Below are 17,650 nucleotides of genomic sequence, written 5' to 3'. Positions count from 1 at the left end.
CGGTTCTCCCGCTCCTCCCTCTCGTTCCTCCTCCTCCCGGGTCCCGGCCCCCCAGCAAGGACGGGGCAGCGGCCGGACGCGCGTCACGCGTGTGCGCGGGAGACCTTCCGGCGGGCGGCGATGGCGGCGGCACTGTGGGACTTCGGCGTGGGGGACCCGCGGAAAGCCGGCGGCGACAGCGGCGAGGAGGACGGCGAGGACGATGGTGATGAGGAAGGAGGAGATGGAGATGCGGGAGAGTTCACGCTGGACGAGGTGCTGCGCCTCGGCGGCACGAAGGTAAGGGACGGGGAGGAGGGAACGGGAGCACGTGGTGGATGGGACTCCCCATCCCGGGACGGGCCCTGGCGGGGGGCGAGGTGTGTGGGATCCCACTCAGATATTGGGAATATGTTTCGTGCTCGGGGGGTGGTGAGGCACTGGGACAGGTTTGCCCGGAGAAGGTACGGATACCCCATCCCTTGCAGTGTTCAAAAGCCAGGCTGGATCAGGCTTTGAGCAACCTGGTCTAGTGGAAGGTGTCCCTGCCCATGGCAGGGAGATTGAAACGAAATGGTCTTTAAGGTCACTTCCAACCTAAATCGTTCTGGGGGGAGCCCTTGGGAGTCTTGAGAGAAATCGCACTGCATCTACCTGTAACAGCTGTGCATTGCTGCCCACAGCAAGATTACTTGATGCTGTGTGCTGTGGACGAGGAGGGCGAGATGGTGGATGGCGGCAAGAAGGACACGATGGATGACCTGAAGGAAGGGGAACTGGAGGCGTTCATCAGCTCCCTGGGACTCAGCAAGTATGCGAAAAGTTGCTCGGTGGAGGAGGGGGATGAGGATGAAGGCGGCAGCAAGGAGAAACAGAAGCCTCCAAAGAAAGAGAAAAGCAAGAAGGAAACTAATCCTACTTCACTAGAGGGGAGAAAAGAAAAAAAACTCAAGGAAAAGGCAAGCAGTGTGAAAGACAGCAAGAAGAAGCAGGCGGGTGGTGATCAGGGCCAGCAACCTTCAGCAAAGAAAGAAAGACTGGAAGAAGATTTTGCATTTCATGCTAGGCAAGCAATACTGATCAAACCGGGGGGTAAGTGGTATGACCTAGAATACACCAATGAATTCTCTCCAGAGCCACAGAATCAGACACTTCTGTCCAAGTATAAGGCCCTGGCCCAAAAGCTGTATGAACATGAGACAGACCTGTTTAAGAACAAGACAGACTATCAGAAGGGGGCCTCTTCAGCATGGATGAAAACTGTTGTGTCCTCGGGTACCTTGGCTGACAGGATGGCAGCGATGACCCTTCTCATCCAGGACAGTGCTGTCCACAGTCTTCAGTTTGTTGAGAACTTGGTAAACCTCATAAAGAAAAAGGGCAGCAGGCAGCAGAGCCTCATGGCTTTGGATACTTTCAAGGAACTTCTCATTTCAGATATCTTACCAGACAATCGAAAATTGTGGTCTTTCTCGCAGCGACCGTTTAACAACATAGTGAAGATGTCGAGTGGCAACAAGGATTCCAGAGACAGACGGTTGATACTGTGGTACTTTGAGCATCACCTGAAACTGCAGATAGCAGAGTTTGTGCAGGCGTTAGAAACGCTGAGCCATGATTGTCTGACAGCCGCGAAATCCCGAGCTCTGGCAGTTGCTCATGAGCTTCTCTGTAACAAGCCTGAGCAGGAGAAAGCTCTGTTGGTCCTGCTGGTGAATAAACTGGGAGACCCTCAGAACAAGATCGCCACCAAAGCCTCTTATCTTTTAGAGACGTTGCTTCACAAGCATCCAAATATGAAGGGAGTAGTGTGCAGTGAGGTGGAGAGGCTTTTGTACCGGTCAAACATCAATGTGAAAACTCAATATTATGCCATTTGCTTTCTAAATCAGATAGTCCTCAGTCATGAAGAAAGTGCATTGGCTAACAAGCTGATAACTTTGTACTTCTGCTTTTTTCGGAACTGTATTAAGAAAAAAGATGTTGAATCCAAAATGCTCAGTGCTCTCCTTTGTGGGGTAAACAGAGCTTACCCTTATGCTGAGACAGGTGATGAGAAAGTGAAAGAGCAAATGAACACCTTGTTTAAAGTTCTACATCTTGCAAACTTCAGTACCAGTGTCCAGGCCCTGATGTTGCTGTTTCAAGTGATGGACTCTCAGCAGACTGTGTCAGACAGGTACTATGCAGCACTATACAAGTAAGTGGCAGGTTTGCATTTTTTATATAAATTTCATTTTATGAGATAGTCACCATTAATTTAAAGTTGTAGAAACACTTATTTTGCTTTTAAGGTCTTGCTAATTTTGTGTTTAATTGGCTCAGAATTTCTGATGTTTTGTATGAGCTGGAAGAAAATGTGATTTCTTTGACTTAACATGGGGATAAAACAAAAGGTAGTGATAGGTCCTGAGAACACAACATATGCGTTTCATCCTTTGCCACTCTTTTCTGGTGACAGGTTTTTAATTCCAGATGTTATTTGAAACTAATTGATAACTATTTCTTCTGAAATCACTTTTACGAGTATTAGCCTGTAAAGTAAATAAGCCTGTAAATAGCCTAAAATCTTGTTTCCTTTTTTTTCTTATTGTGAGGAGGGGGAATATTATGTTAACAAATTCTTTAGATGATTTAATTTGTGTAGTTGGAAAGCCTCATATTATAAAAGAATTTTTTTTGTCCCGTCTGATTGTTCAGACTCTTTATAGTATCTTTACAGGTTTATCTTTAGCTGATCAAAGGGAAGTTGCTGTTTTTTTAAAAAGGGATCTTAAGTTCCCCCAGACTGTGGAATGTATTTAAGCGCCTTACTGTGCCTGACAGCCTGCAAAAAATTGGGGTAGAAAATGAACCTGCCAGTACATACGTCTGGTCTGATTGTGAAGCATGCTGATTCCTAACCATTTTCTTTCTATTTTTTTTTTTTAATATCTCAGATTTTGAAACTGTTTCCAGTTGAATTCAGTTTATTTATTTATATTTTCTTTTTTTTTTAATCTTCAGTGTCTCATATATAGGCAGATATATTACACAGCTGTTGACAGTTCAGGTTGATCATAATGATTTTGAGTATCGGGGAACAAGCTGTCACTGGTCCTTTAGATGGCACTCTGAAAAATGTAGATAATTGTTGTTAATAGCAATTGTTCTCCTGCCCGCATTATGACAATCAGCAATATTTTCTCCTGTGTGTTCTACAGGAAGCTTCTAGATCCTGCCTTAGCAACCTGCTCAAAGCCATCCATGTTTCTTAACCTTGTCTATAAATCTCTGAAGGCAGATGTAGTGTTACGGCGCGTGAAGGCCTTTGTGAAGAGGTTACTTCAAGTCACTTGTGGCCAAATGCCACCCTTCATTTGTGGAACCCTGTACCTTCTGTCTGAGCTTCTGAAAGTAAAACCAGAGTTAAGAGTACAGTTACAGGATCATGTGGTATAAAATGATTTCTTTATCTCATTTCTTTTTCAGTAAGAGCTATTTTTATAAGCACCTTTCCCTGACCTGTTTATTAGTAACCTGAGGGTTTGCCCAGATGTTGTTTCTTGAAGTGGGGAGGAACCATCACATTTGTGTGTTCAATTTTAAGTCCTGTATCAAGGACAAAAATCTGTATTTCTTAAACATTGGCCATCATTTACGTAGATTTTTGTAAGTAGCTTAAGAGTTATATGTGCATTTCTCTAAAAAATCAGAATAAATGTGGAAAGGAAAAGCTGTTTGCTAACATTTTTTTGACTTTTAGGAGTCAGATGATGAAGAGTGCTTTAAGGATCAAGAAGAGGCTGAAGAGGCTGAGGAAAAATTTGTGGATACAGACAAAGAAGTAAAAGATAAAGAGAGAAACACAATGGAAAATTCTGCAAAAACAAATAATTCAAATTCAACAGCCTCATGGGTGCATCATTTGAATATGGGAGGTAAATTAGCAAGAAAATGTAATTCATTTAATGTGTAACATTCCGTAACAGTGACATGTCGATCAAGAGTTGTTTTAAGGTTAAGTGACTAAAACATTATTTTAGTTTTTAAATTGAAGTTTGATTGAAAGCAATCAGTCAGAATAATTTATTTCTTAGCTCAGCAGTGATGAAGAGACTCTGACTAGCGTATTTCACTTTATGCAGTTTGTAATAAGCAAATATTTGTAATAAACACATAAATTATGCCTTAGCAATAAACAGGCTTGGAATTTTTTTGCTTCTGTGTTCAAACACCTTCAGAGCCATATATCCAGAGTTAGCATGTGTAGCGTCTCATTTGTCCAGCTTTGAACCTGTGCCTGGTTTCACTCCTTCCTGAAGACCTTTTGGAACAGGGCAGGGGGTTTTCAAGACCTTCCTTAGAAGCATGTAGGAACTTAACCTGTACATACCCCTGATCATACACTGGTGAAGGACAGCTGAATGTAGCCTTTGCCTGCTGCCAAATGAATCTATTGCCTGTCCAGCTGATAATGATGGGCAGCATTGCTGTCATGGTGAAATGAAAATTACTCTTGTAAAGTTGCCTGAGAAAATTTAAGATGTTTTCCTCTCCTCTGTCCCTCAGGCAGGAAGACTGGAACTTCGTATGATCCTATGCACCGAAGTCCTTTATACTGTGGTGCTGAAAGTACAAGCCTTTGGGAATTAAAGAAGGTATGGCATTCTTATCTGGGTGTTACTGTGTTTCTCAGTGTGGCCCTTGTATTAAGAGAGGAAAATGAACTTGGTTATTCTTGGAGTAGCTCCCTGGATAACATAACAGAAAGTTTAAAGATGGATGAAACGTTGTTCAGCTTTAAGCTTGTATATGTTCCTTACAATGCTGATATTCTGGAGTAGGGAATAAGAAGTTTTAAGTGGAGATTTGGACAATAATAAAATTTCTTGAGTTTTGGATCTTAATTTTGATCACTAAAGCTTTTTAGTGTTGCATTCAATAAAATTGTAAGTGAAAATGTGTTTATTTAACGCAAACAAAAGATTAGAACTAGATGTTCTTCAGTTGTTCAAGGGCAGAGCACATCAGCCTTGCACTACCTGCATGTTATTTGATGAGTTACAGAGTGGTCTTAGGACATAGTGGTGTTATCCAGAGCCTGATATGTCAACGTGAGTAATGACTTCATTTATTTTTTTAAGTAGAAATAAATAAATGATTCATGTTTTTCAGCTTTCTGAACATTTTCATCCATCTGTGGCCCTGTTCGCAAAAACAATTCTAGAAGTAAGTAGTCTTTAACTTTGAAGTTTGATTTTTTTCATGGTATGTGTCTTTTGCTGTTAGAAAAAATACATTATAAAGTCTCCTTGCACTCTGGGTAGATTGCAGCTCTGCAGAACTCTACCATAAACTCAAATGCTAAGCCTTTCATGGAATTAAAGTATTTTGTGCTAAGAAGACTGCTCACAAAAGTTCTAACTTTGTAGAAATGTGAGTATTATATGATTCTTAAAGCTTTATTAGAGTTTTCATATCTCTTTTAATGTGACTTTTTTTTTTTTAAATGTGCAGAACCCTAATGTAGGAACAAATTCTTTTTTTAACGCTGTTGTGGTACCATGCCCAAAATACTCAAACTTACACAAATACATATTTTAAATATTTATTTTCCATTTGAATGTACAGTGTCCAAATGACGCTGAGTATTAACTGCTATTAGCAAGTACATTGCAAGGCAGTTCATTGCTGAAACAAAGCAAAGGAGGTGTTTTTTATTTAAGAAAATATAGAAATTGCAACAACAAGAACCAGATCAGGGTTATGTGATGTAATATCCCCAAGTCTTTGTCTTTTTAAACTATGGTTTAATGTTATTCTTGAACTGATTGACTCTCTCTGCGTTTAGATGCTGTGTTTCAAAAATGAAGACCTTAATGTTATTTGGCTTTTCGCTTCTCTCAGGGAAATCACATTCAATACTCGGGGGACCCTTTGCAGGATTTCACATTAATGAGATTTTTGGATCGCTTTGTGTACAGAAATCCCAAACTCAGTAAAGGCAAAGGTATGCACTTCTCTGTACATATTAGCATGTGATCTTGATTATAGATGCTGTCCAAATTTTCATTCTCTCAGACTGCCCTTGCCAAGTAATCAGAGTGCATGTGGTGCAAGAGGAGTGGGATCAGTCTTCAGGGCTGCAAGAGAAATGTCTGCAGCCAGAACCAGCTGACAGTCATGTACTGCTGACCCTCACACTCGCAGTGCAGAATTGCTGACTTTGCAGGAATAAGCAAGTGATAGGGGAATATAAAGACTGCAGAAAGGTTGAGGTTGAAAAGGACCTCTGGAGGTCATGGGCTCCAGAGAGGGCCACCTAGAGCGGGACCATCTAGAACAGACTGTTTAGATGGCTTTTGAATGTCTCCAAGAGTGGAAACTCCACTGCCTCTCTGAGCAACCTGTGCCAGTGCACAGTTGCCTTCACAGTGAAAACATGTTACCTGTTGTTCAGATGGAGTCTCCTGTGTTTCAGTTTGTGCCCGTCACCTCTTGCCCTGTCCCTGTGCACCACTGATAAGTACCTGGCTCTTCTTTACACCCTCCCTTCAGGTATTTATATGCATTGATGAGAACCCCCTGAGTCTTCTGTTCTCTAGGCTCAACAACCATAGCTCTCTCACACTTTGCCCACAGGAGAGATGCTCCAGTCCAGTCCCTTCATCAGCTTAGTGACACTTTGCTTGACTTTCTCCAATATGCTCATATCTGCCTTATTCTGGGGAGCCCAGACCTGGACACAGTGCTCCAGGTGTGGTCTAATAAGTGCCAGGAATACTGTCAGCCTTCTTTGCTGCAGGGGTACAGTGCTGGCTCACAGTCAGCTGTGTGTCCACCAGGACTACTGAGGTGTTTTCAGCCAAGCCGCTTTCCAGCTGGGCAGCCCCCAGCATGTACTGATCGCTGGGTCTGGTCCTCCTCTAGTGCAGGACTTTGCACTTCCCCTTGTTGAACTACAGGAGGTTCCCCATTTTTCCAACCTCTTGAAGTCATATGGGTGGCAGCACAACGAACTGGTGTAGCAGCCACTCCTCACATTTTTGTATCAATAGTAATAAAGTAATTTGTTTCTGATTTATATTATGATACAGAAAACACCAGCAGTGTGGTAATGCAGCCAAAGAAAAAGCAGTTTATGAAAGATATGCACAGTCTTGCAGGTAAGTCAGCTCCTTTTCAGTTAAGATTATGATGACTAAAAAATTCTGGGTTGGTTGTTGTAGACCTGTTATCTGCACTGTCTATGCTGTTTGTTGTAGCAATAGAAGAGAGTTGTGTCCGTCAGGAGTACAGTGGTGGTGCCTGATGTTCAGGATCAGGTCTCATCTTGTAAGGGTGTATGGAATCTCCACAGCTGAAATTTTGGATCATTGAATCATTCTAAGAACAAATGATGTAGGGAAAGGCAGTTATAGCCATTTTTACTCTATTATGATTGAAAAATTACTTAAAATCTCAGCAAATTGATCTGTATAATTATTTAAATCACATTAAGCTCTTTTATTAAATGATATGGATTACTCCATACAATGCCACAGCTGCAGCTGGAGCTATTGTTACGATTAGTGTAAGATACCTTTGGCACTGTTATTTTGCTGAGAGTCTTCCTGCTTCCAGAAAGAAGCTGCCTTTTCCCTAGTCCCAATGTTTCCAATAATCAAGAGCAGGATTTGGTGGTAAGAACCAGCAGTTAAAAAATCAGGGTAAGCCATCATTAAAACCTGCAGCTTGAGGACAAAAGAGGTATCATCTTCTGTGGTAGAGCCTCTGTAACATTCCCAGGGATGTGCTTTCCTCTTGACCTTGGGTCTGTTGAGTAACACAGAGGTTTTAGTTATACAGATTAGTTCATGTACCTTTATGGCTGTTAAAACTTAAAGTAGGAATTTTAACCTAGAATGCATTTGAAGGTACAGTTTATTTGTTACATTCTTTAGCTTTTAGTTCTGAATTGAAGGAGCAGAGCGAACATTTAGAATTTGAGGAATTTAAATTTTCTACAAATGAAACACTTGATAACAAAAATTTGCATATGTTAATATGCGAGCTGCAATTGTTGCATGTAGCTGCTCTCTGCTGGGGCTTAGAGAGCTGAGATTGCAAATCCTCTGGTACCTTCTACTGTTCATTTGAAGTATTTCTGTGAGTGTGCTGATCTGGTTTCAGAAACTTGGACCCTTGTCACTTAGAAAATATTATAGTATATTCTCACTGAGATAATTAGTAGCTCTTTTTCCTTTGATTTACTTTGGAGGAGGAGGAGGAGGGAAGGGGAACATATGAGGGTAAAAATCTTCATGGGGAATCCTAGCTGGTCTGCTGTTGCACTGTCATATTTTGCCGGAGTTCCCCAGAAATGGAGGCAAGTTGAGGCTCGATCCCTTCCTCAGTGTGCTCAGCTGGTGCATGGTCCTGCCCTGCAGCTGCTGACAAGCATTTCTACTGCCAGGAATGATGGGCAGAAGCAGTTCCAGTGTCTTAGTGCATGACAGCAAGTTCATCTTACTTCCTACTTTTTTTTCCCGTTTTTGTTTTAAATGCATTCCTGCTGTAGGTGATTGTAACCCCCCCTTGCTGATACATAATTTAGAACCTGGTTAGGGCTTTGCCTCTTCTGTTTTTCCATGGGGTCTGTTCCCACTGAAGTATCAGTATATACACTGAGAACTATTTGAAGAGGTTTTGAATGAGCTTCACTATTTAACAGATGACCCTGGGTATCTGCGTACTTCTGTCTGTGCATGCTGTTTAACCTCTTAAAAGAGTAACAATCATTTCAACTTGAAGTAAAATCAGTTCTTTTTTTGTTTTTGCAGTCAACAGTAAGGAATTCCGTGCCAAAGATGAAAGCAAAATCCCAGTGGATGAAGTGTTCTTTCACAGGTAATTAAATGCTTGTGAATGTTCATTATAAGTGTTGGTTTTTTACTGCAATGCCATTAAAACCCACTACATTTTCAAGTATTCTCTCGTATTTCAAGCGTTTGCAAATTTTGATTGATTTGAGTGACTTATGATGATAGTGCTCTTCTGGGACGTAATTTTGACATTTGTCGAAAGTGATTAGAAAAGAATATCGTCTATGAACAAAGGCAGTCAGGGCTTGTAGTCTAAAATTAAGTAAACATCTTGTGGGTTGTAGTTCTTATGCATTAGAAGTATATTTAAAGAAAGCTGGAATATACCTTGTTTATGTTATTAGGATCAAAGCTTATTAGAATAGAACAAAGCAAAAAAAGTCAAAGGAGCTACTTTTCAGAGTATTTATTTTTTTATTACTCATAGTTCTGTTTCTCTGAATTTCTTTTCAGAGTATGATACAAAAATGCAGTTATAGCACTAAAATTGGAGTGATACACATTTGGCAAAGACTTATTTTATTAGATCAAAATACTGGTTATCTGTGAGTGTCTCCTTAGGAAGTTAGTGTTTGAATTAACTTCATTTATTTTTTTTTAATTCACTTAGAGTGTTTTTGTTTGGTTGGTTTGTTTTGTTTAATATATTCATTGCTGTAGGGACCTTTAAACATTTTTGAACTGTCAGGTTAATGGAACTTACTAATTTTAATTAATTGATATTATAATATTGAGGAATATCTTATTAATAAATAAATAGTGGTTTTAATTTCGAGATTAAAGGAGAGCAGCTTAAAAATGTGCCCCTCTGAAAAGTTAGCATTACTGTTACAATGAAGATTACTGAAACTGAGATTACAGATTTAAAGTCACCTGTACAAAGTACTCTTTTGTATATGATCAAAATTGCCTTCTCTGTTTGGTAGTTCTTCAACATGAAATGAAGGTGAAAAAGTGTTTTAAAATAGCTGACAGAAGGTAAAACTGTGCACCCAAAAGAAGAGGGCTATAGGAGAAAATTTAATAAAACTTAAAGGGTCAATGTCTTTTATACTTTTCCCCAATTATATTCAAGTTGCACTTCATCCCTTCTTCATTACCGGTCTACAGCAAATTTTTACATCTTTCTTGTGCCCTTTCATGTTAAAAATAACTTCTGTCACCTTTGGCCAGTGAAATTTCATTGTTTTAAGTCTTACAGTAGTGACGGACTGTTTGAAAAACAAAGGAAATATAAATCTCTTGATTTTAGGTGTGTTTGAAACCATCACAGTTTTCAACTGGCAGCATACACAGGAAACAATCTACAGGTGGTTTTTGTTTTAAAGTTATCATAAAGATCATCACCTGTAATTTTGTGTCTGAGAGCTATACATTATTTCAGATTTTATTCAAAGTTCGATAAGAAGAGAGAGAAACAAAGGCGTCAGGATGATGAAGAAAGTGTGGAAGATGTAGATGATGATGAATTTGAAAGAGTATTGGGTAAGGCAGTGTTCTTTCTTGCAGTAACTATCCCAGTATTTCCTGCTTTTTCAGATTATTAGTTTATCCTTTTTGTAGTTCATATTGCATAAAAGAACAAGATATGGAAGTGGAAGAAAACTGGCTTTCCAGTTGCCATTCTATGGTACTGCAGCCAGCAGTTCCTATGATCCATTGTGCAAGCCAAGTGGATGGCCATCTTGTAAAAGAGGTCTTGCTCACACCACTCCAGTACTCAACTTGTTTGAATGGTTGGAAATCATCTGATTTTGAGCTTAAGCTCATGAGTGGCAGTTCATGCTTTTTTTTTTCTTTTCCTAATGTAGTCCGAGTAACTTTTTCTAGCAGCATGTAACATTTGCTTCTATTTTTTCTTTGCTGCTTGGCCTTTTTCAAACTTGGTTACAGTTTCTCTCATCGTATCTAACATGTTTTATGAGGTTATTTGTTCAGTAAGGTCCTTGGTGTACTTCTGCAGTAGTCTTAGCTCTTCTTGTATCATGTATTTTGTTTGCTTTGGAATTGGTGTGTGATTTGTTCCAGAATCTAAATTTCTTTGTGTACCACAAAACATCCTCTATTTTATTATTTCATATTTTACTTACACAGTAATATATGCATTTTGAGAAAAGAAAATAACTGTTTTGTACAGTATTTTTAGAGAATTCTGAATTCTTATACGAGGGTTCTTTCTTAGTGACTCAATTAATAGAGTCTTTGTTATGACAAGAATCTGTTAATAATTGCATTTGTCTTTTTACTGTTAGTATCTCTAATGAAAATTTGCTTCATATATTCAGGACCCTCTAATGTTAGTATTTACTTTTTGAAACAGAACAGCTGTAATTTTTCAGATTATTTTTTTCATTTCCTTTTTCATATAGCATCTTATTCCAAAGTGAATCCTTTGATATGAGCTTTCAACCTCTAGTCTGCTTGCTTTTCTTAAGAAATTATAGTGAATACTTCTGATCTGAAAATAAACATACAGATTAGCTGACAGGACATTTGCTTGGGTATCTTAATTTAGTTTTTGTTCTATCTGACTTGGTGCAAGTGTTTGAGACTTCTGATATCCCACCTGCTGACTAAGTTTGTATCACGGGCCAGTTGTCTGTCTGTTTGTGTCTGTCTGCTTCCCATGTCATCCAGTTCTGGTGGTAAATTACATCCTGGATAAAATAAAACTTCCATTACTTTTCAAAGAAAAGTATTTTTCTCAGAAAAAGTTCATTTAGCTTTAGGTAACTATTTTGTGGATTTTTTTTTACTACAGGAGTATGAACCTTTGGTATCACTGGTGTAGATCATATAAACTGTTCAGTAACATGATACCTAAAAATTGGGTATTTTGCAATGATAGAATCATGGAATGGCTCGGATTACATGAGACCTTAAAGATTATCTAGTTCCAACCACCCTGCCACAGGCAGGGACAGCTCCCACTAGACCAGGTTACTCAAAGCCCTATTCAATGTGGCCTTGAACAGTGCCAGGGATGGGGCATCCACACATTCTCTGGGCAGCCTGTCCCAGTGCCTCACTACCCTCACAGTAAAGAATTCTTTCCTCCTATCTAATCTAAACTTACCTCTTTCAGTTTGAAGCCTTTCCTCCTTGTCTTGTCACTACATGCTCTTGTCAAAAGTCTCTCCCCAGCTCTCTTGTAGCCCCTTTTAGGTAGTGGCAGGCCACAATAAGGTCACTCCAAAGCCTTCTCTTCTCCAGGCTGAATAATCCCAACTCTCTCAACCTGTCCTCATAGGAGAGGTGCTCCAGCAATCTAGTCATCTTTCTGGCCCTCCTCTGGATTTTGTCCAACAGGTCTATGTACTTGTTGGACACAATGACTTAATTCATATTTCTTTGCTTGCTTTGTAGTAATAATTTATTTTCTCCCTAGATACCTTTGAAGCTGCTGATAATGCCGTTATGGACCAGGATGACCTTGATTTTGCTGGGTAAGACTTCAAATTGGTTCTTACATCTTGTTTCAGTAGAGATGTGCAAAACTGGATAGACCTCTTTCAGAAAGACTCAAGACTATCACCTTGCAAAAAAGGCAGTAGCAGTTGAACACTAAGTAATGCTGTTTTTCTGATCATAATGGATCATGATGATCCTGTGGTGCTTACAGTTTGCTGGCTTGACACATGAAAGACCTGTAGTGTATTATTTATACAATGGAGTGACCCAGTAAGCAAGGTAAAATCTTGTCTTTCATTGTCTCAGGTTTCTCTTTGAGAAATACCAAGTACAAAAGGAAGCAGTACGAGGCATAATGGTTCTACTGCTTTAAGGACTGCTTCTAACCAACACAGTAAATAAACATTGTGGAATCCAGGGTCACGGAGCTCGGTTCTCAGGAAGTTTGCAGTTTCATTAGTTATAGAGTCATTTAGGTTGGAAAGGACCTTTAAGATCATAGAGACCAATCATAAATTATTAAGAAGCCTCTTTTTTTACTTGAAGTATCTACAATGCAGCTTTTGAATGGGCACAGAAACTTTTTCTTGAGGTGACAGGAGAACTGAAGTCTAAACTCGTAGTGAAATCTGAAAATTTTTATGATCTAGAGTGGTGTTAAGTAGAGCAGTTTGTGTGTCTTACAAAAAAAGACTTTCTGAAAAGGAGTAAAGATAGAATACTGAAGCTGACATTTCTGCTAATTTCAGAATCGGATTCTCTCCATAACTTCTTAAAATGGTTGACTTTTATAATACAGTTCTCTATAGTAATGTTGAGAACATAACCTGAGTGCATAATACATATACCTTAGGTCTCAGCCTACATTTACAGTAGTTTGCAATGATGTTGAACTTTTCTAACATGGTGTTTACCAGTAGGTAGATGTCACCTAGATCTAAACAGTATTTTGCTGGATGAAGTGCCAAACTTGTTACATCTTTCTTTAGTAATATAAAAAAGAAAACCAAAGGCAGTAAGAAAGGCAAAAGCAGTGAAGAATCTGGTGCTGACTGGGAGGATTCTGACGATGAAGATGAATTCAGTGATTTCGATGATGAGGAAGTCTCCTTAGGAAGTATGGAGGAAGACTTTGAAGAGGATATGGATGAAGAAGGAGGTGTATTTATGGATGTGTCTGATGATGGTAACAACCTAGGTAAAGTACCATTTATTGCAAAAAACAGGAAAAAAGCGCCATAAAAATATGTTATCTAATACGTAATTATACACGTAAATTCTGATTTAGTTACCTAGGTGGGGAGTTTGGATTTTAAGCAAAGAAATGACAGGTCCTTTTCTAAACAATGAAGTCTTAAGAGAAATATTTCCTGACAGTCTCCTGGGCAAGAGTAGGATTTAGGCATCTGTGTATAAAAACTTGCAAATGAGACATGTTTGTTTCATTCTCAAAACACTGGCAGTAACAAAAGTAGCTTTCTACACAAATATCTGGCTACAGTAGGAGAAATATTAAAAGATCTCAAAGAGAAAAATAAAATAATCTCTTACTTGGTAATTTTCAAATTTCTTCAGAATCTTAATGTTGATTTTTTTTTAGATGAGGTAACTTTTATTTAAAATGCTGTCTCACAAGTAACAGCTTACTCCTCTAATACAGCTATGCACCCAAATTTTTATTACCACTATAATAATAACTGATTCTTGCACCTGCATGGTTTTATTTTTTCAACTGTAAAGCAGAGTTTACACCAAATACAGTGTAAGTGGCTGGAAAAGCACAGATTAATGGAATATTTGAATGAATAACTAAAAGCCACAGAAAGATGATTCAGGGTAGAGGAGATAAACTGTTCATATAGCTGTTAACAGATTAATCTTTTTTCTGTCAGATCCGAACAAGAACAAGCAATTGAAGTCTGTGAGTAAAAAGGGCAAGAGAAAGAAGGATGTGAATTTTGAGGGATCACTGGAAGGTAAGAAAACACTGCCATAATTTCCATCTGACAAAGCTCAGTACAAATACAGAATCTAAAAAACTGCTGAACTGGAGGGTTTTGCTACAGTAGATTATCTACAGTTTTGGATCTGGATTCAGATTTGAATAAACCGTAAATAAAAAGGAAGTTGTCCTCAAGACAGCATGGCTAATGCAGAGCGACAATTTGCTGTTGAAGGAAGGGAGTTGAAGGAGGAACTTCTTTAGAAGGATGGAGTCGTTCTGGTGGTTTGTGCATCTGTTACATCTGATGCACGGATTTGTGCTATTTAGTACTCAGAAACTTTCCTCTATTTTTTTTAGGGGAGGTGGAGAATAAAGGTTTCTAACACAGCTATTTTAGATGGTCTCATTAAATAAATTTTAAAACTTAAAAACATGGTAAGACTTTGTTTTAGTGTCTCTGTGAACTTGAAATTCTGTCTCATAATATATTTTGTTTAAAGGATCAAACCGAGTAAAGAAGAAAAAACTCCAAGATGCTGGTATACTGGCATCTGCGGAAGAGGTGAGTGTGACTGGTGCTTAGCAAAAACTGATCAAGCATTTTACCCGTTTCTTTGTAACAAAATACAAAATTTTCTCTCTTTAAAGTTTGGCTATCTGCTGGATGAAAATGCCGGGTCCAAGTTTGACAATATTGGAATGAACGCCATGGCCAACAGAGATAATGCAAGTAAGTGCATGCTACAAACAGCAGATAGTTGTAATGCTGGTTTACTTCTTTCCCTTCAGATTCTGTACTTGAAAAGACGGACCGTCTTCAACTGAAATACACTGTCAGAAACCACACAGTTGGCACAGTAGCTCAATGTCAGAAACACATGACGTAGTTTTCTTCAGCTGCTCCTAATGCCAGCATTTCTAGCACTAGTAAAATACAAATCAGTGTCTAGAACTTTGAGATGGTACAATTTGTTTTGTGAAGCGAAAAAACCTCAAAATTTTCTCAAAAAAAATGTTCACTTGCACTTTATTTAAACATTTATAAATACAGTAGCCAAGTTTTAACTTCTACATGATTTATCTGTATGCCACATCGTGGTAAGATGTATCCATCGGCTCCTTATTTCTCACCTTCCCTCCTACAGATGTCAAACAGATCCAGTGGGAAATAGAGCGTGACAAGTGGCTTCACAACAGGGACGTGAAAAGCATCATCAAGAGGAAGAAACAGTTCAGGCACAGAGGGCTGAAAAACAAGTACAAACGCAAGAAATCAAGAAGATGAACTGGACATTTTGATGTGGACATTTTAAAAATAATTATTCAAAACCAGTTTTTTAATTAATCCCACATTTTTCTTACTTCAGTTCTTGCTGCTTAACCACGTCATTTGGTCATTCTCCCTTATGCCATGAATTCCAGACCACTCGTTGGATTTGTAATAAACTGAAAAATAGGAAAATCTGTGTCAGCTCTAAGTTAGACATACCTGAAGAAGAGCCACTTTGTGGCTAGTTTTATTGGATATACACCCCTCTAGTTCCAAGGTCTCTATCCAAAAGCCTGACAGTCCAGCCATGCCTATGCAAAACAATAAACATTTCTGCAGTGTCTCCTGGAGTAAGTTTTAAGCAGTAGTAACACTGGTTTTATACATTAAGATGCAATGGAAGCTTCACCCATCCTTCTGAAGCCAACAGCTGCAAACCTACCTTCCAGAATTGATGGAAACCTCTTCTGCATTGTGTATCTGAAATCTGACAAGAAAGGTAAATCACAGTTACTTTCCCAACATACTTTAAGGTAATTAAATGCACTGTTTTTCTAACTAGATTCGTTTTATCTAAGTTTGTTTGAGCTCTTTAATTACAGCCACCACTATGATCTGAATTTATTTTTTAATATCATATCACAGACTGTATTGAGGTTACTTGTACGTGCAGCCCCATCATCACTGTTTTCTGAGCTTCCTGACAATTGTGATAACCAAGTACAAGCTACAGATACACAGGAAGCTGAATACCTCTCATAGACAGACATGCAAATCAAAACTGGGAAAACTGCTTTGTTTCCTTATGCAGCTTTAGGTGTTCAGTGAATCCTTCTGTGGGCTGCTCTGGCAACTCACTAGAAAATTATGATAGCTTTATGCTATTCTAAGGATTTACAGAAAGATCTTATCCGTTCTATTGCTAGAACAAAGAAAGCAGTAAAAGCCTCACTCTGAGCTCACTAAGCTGTTAGATGAGCTCACTACACCTTACAGAACTGCAATTTAAGAAAATCTACCTATGCATATAAAAATTAGGATCTAGAACTGAAAAGCAGGGGAAAGTAGAACCGTGAATGCTCAGCACCAAGTTACCACCACAGGTTGAAACATCTGTTCTCCATGGGTTTGTTATATATTTCTTTAATAAAAATGCAAAGAAAAATAGCCAAACAGCCATCTGAATCTCAAAAAAACAAATGCAAATTGATGTAGTGTAGGCAAAGTTCAGCTTGAACTTCGCATAAAGACCACAATACTGTTGAAATGGGTGGACTCTTACCTGCCCGGCCAAAGCAACAGCTGCCTTTTGGCAGCTGGACAGGCACACTTACTGCAGGGACACAAGTCTGTCAAGGTACTGCTGCACCCTCCAGAGCCTGAATGCAAAATAAGGCCATTGCTCTGCAGAGCAAAGATCCTTGCAGCAACTAAGCTGGTGCTTGGCTTATTTCTGTGCTCCCTAGGCATGGGGGTGTAAGTCTGAGAGACTTGAGGGACTGAAGCTAAATAATCTGGAAGACAATGCTGGCTGCCTCATGCCAGCCGGGTCTGTCCTCAGCCTGGGAAATGTCAAATCCCGGAGACCCAGACACGGGCAGTGCGTCCCTTCATGGGCTCAACACCAAATGCCCGAAGCGGGACCAATCAACTCCTGCCTCATTTGCGGACGGCCTCTGTCCTTTTTAAGTCCTTAAATGAGTCCCTGCTGTTACTGTAAGGAGGAGGAGGATTCGGCTTTGCTCCTCGTGCGGTCGCGTGCTGCCCCCCAAAGGATTCCCCGCGGGCTTGGTTGTGTAAAAACTAAAATTGCTGCTGGTTCTTCAAGACCTGTCCTCAGGGGTCCGCCCAGCAAGCCACTCCTGTGCACCTGCACTCACACGAGCCGGACTCCTGACCCCAAACCGGCAGGTTTTCCTTAAAAAAGCCCGGGCGGTGCGCGGTGCTGCCGCGGCGGCCGCCGCGTGGAGGAGCCTCCCCTGCCCGCCTCCCCCTCCCCGTCCCGGGGGTGCGACCCCCGCCCGCCCCGCCGCACCTTGGCTGCGGTCCATGGCGCGGTAGAGCAGGAGGGCGCCGAGCAGCCCCGCCGCCTCCAGCAGCAGCAGCCCCTTCACAACGCGCCGCGCCATGGCCGGGGCTCAGCACCTTCCGCCGCCGCCCCCGGTAGCGCCGCTCAGGCGCCGCCCCGCGTTTCTCGCC

General features: G+C 40.1%; 1 protein-coding gene and 1 long non-coding RNA gene across 2 annotated transcripts; one reads left to right on the top strand and one right to left on the bottom strand.

The window, feature by feature from the left end:
- The first annotated feature begins 120 nt into the window (after window positions 1–120).
- CEBPZ (CCAAT enhancer binding protein zeta) lies at window positions 121–16,009 on the top strand. The gene is made up of 16 exons (XM_027641706.1): window positions 121–279; window positions 663–2,179; window positions 3,183–3,414; window positions 3,725–3,899; window positions 4,531–4,619; window positions 5,137–5,190; window positions 5,869–5,971; window positions 7,059–7,127; window positions 8,784–8,850; window positions 10,210–10,310; window positions 12,214–12,271; window positions 13,226–13,434; window positions 14,129–14,212; window positions 14,682–14,743; window positions 14,830–14,911; window positions 15,327–16,009. Exons 1-16 carry the CDS (start codon window positions 121–123, stop codon window positions 15,464–15,466), a joined length of 3,201 nt encoding a protein of 1,066 aa, XP_027497507.1. The 3' UTR covers window positions 15,467–16,009.
- On the bottom strand, window positions 15,180–17,638 carry LOC113946466. The gene is made up of 4 exons (XR_003527436.1): window positions 17,487–17,638; window positions 15,894–15,938; window positions 15,544–15,627; window positions 15,180–15,427 (listed from the first exon to the last, which is right to left on the bottom strand). It is a non-coding gene; the product is annotated as an uncharacterized LOC113946466 (long non-coding RNA).
- Between the last annotated feature and the right edge of the window lie 12 nt (window positions 17,639–17,650).

This window comes from Corapipo altera, unplaced genomic scaffold (genome assembly GCF_003945725.1).
Source record: "Corapipo altera isolate COAL_440 unplaced genomic scaffold, ASM394572v1 48b, whole genome shotgun sequence".
Classification (NCBI taxonomy): Eukaryota; Metazoa; Chordata; class Aves; order Passeriformes; family Pipridae; genus Corapipo; species Corapipo altera.
This window is presented reverse-complemented; position numbering and strand designations above follow the sequence as displayed.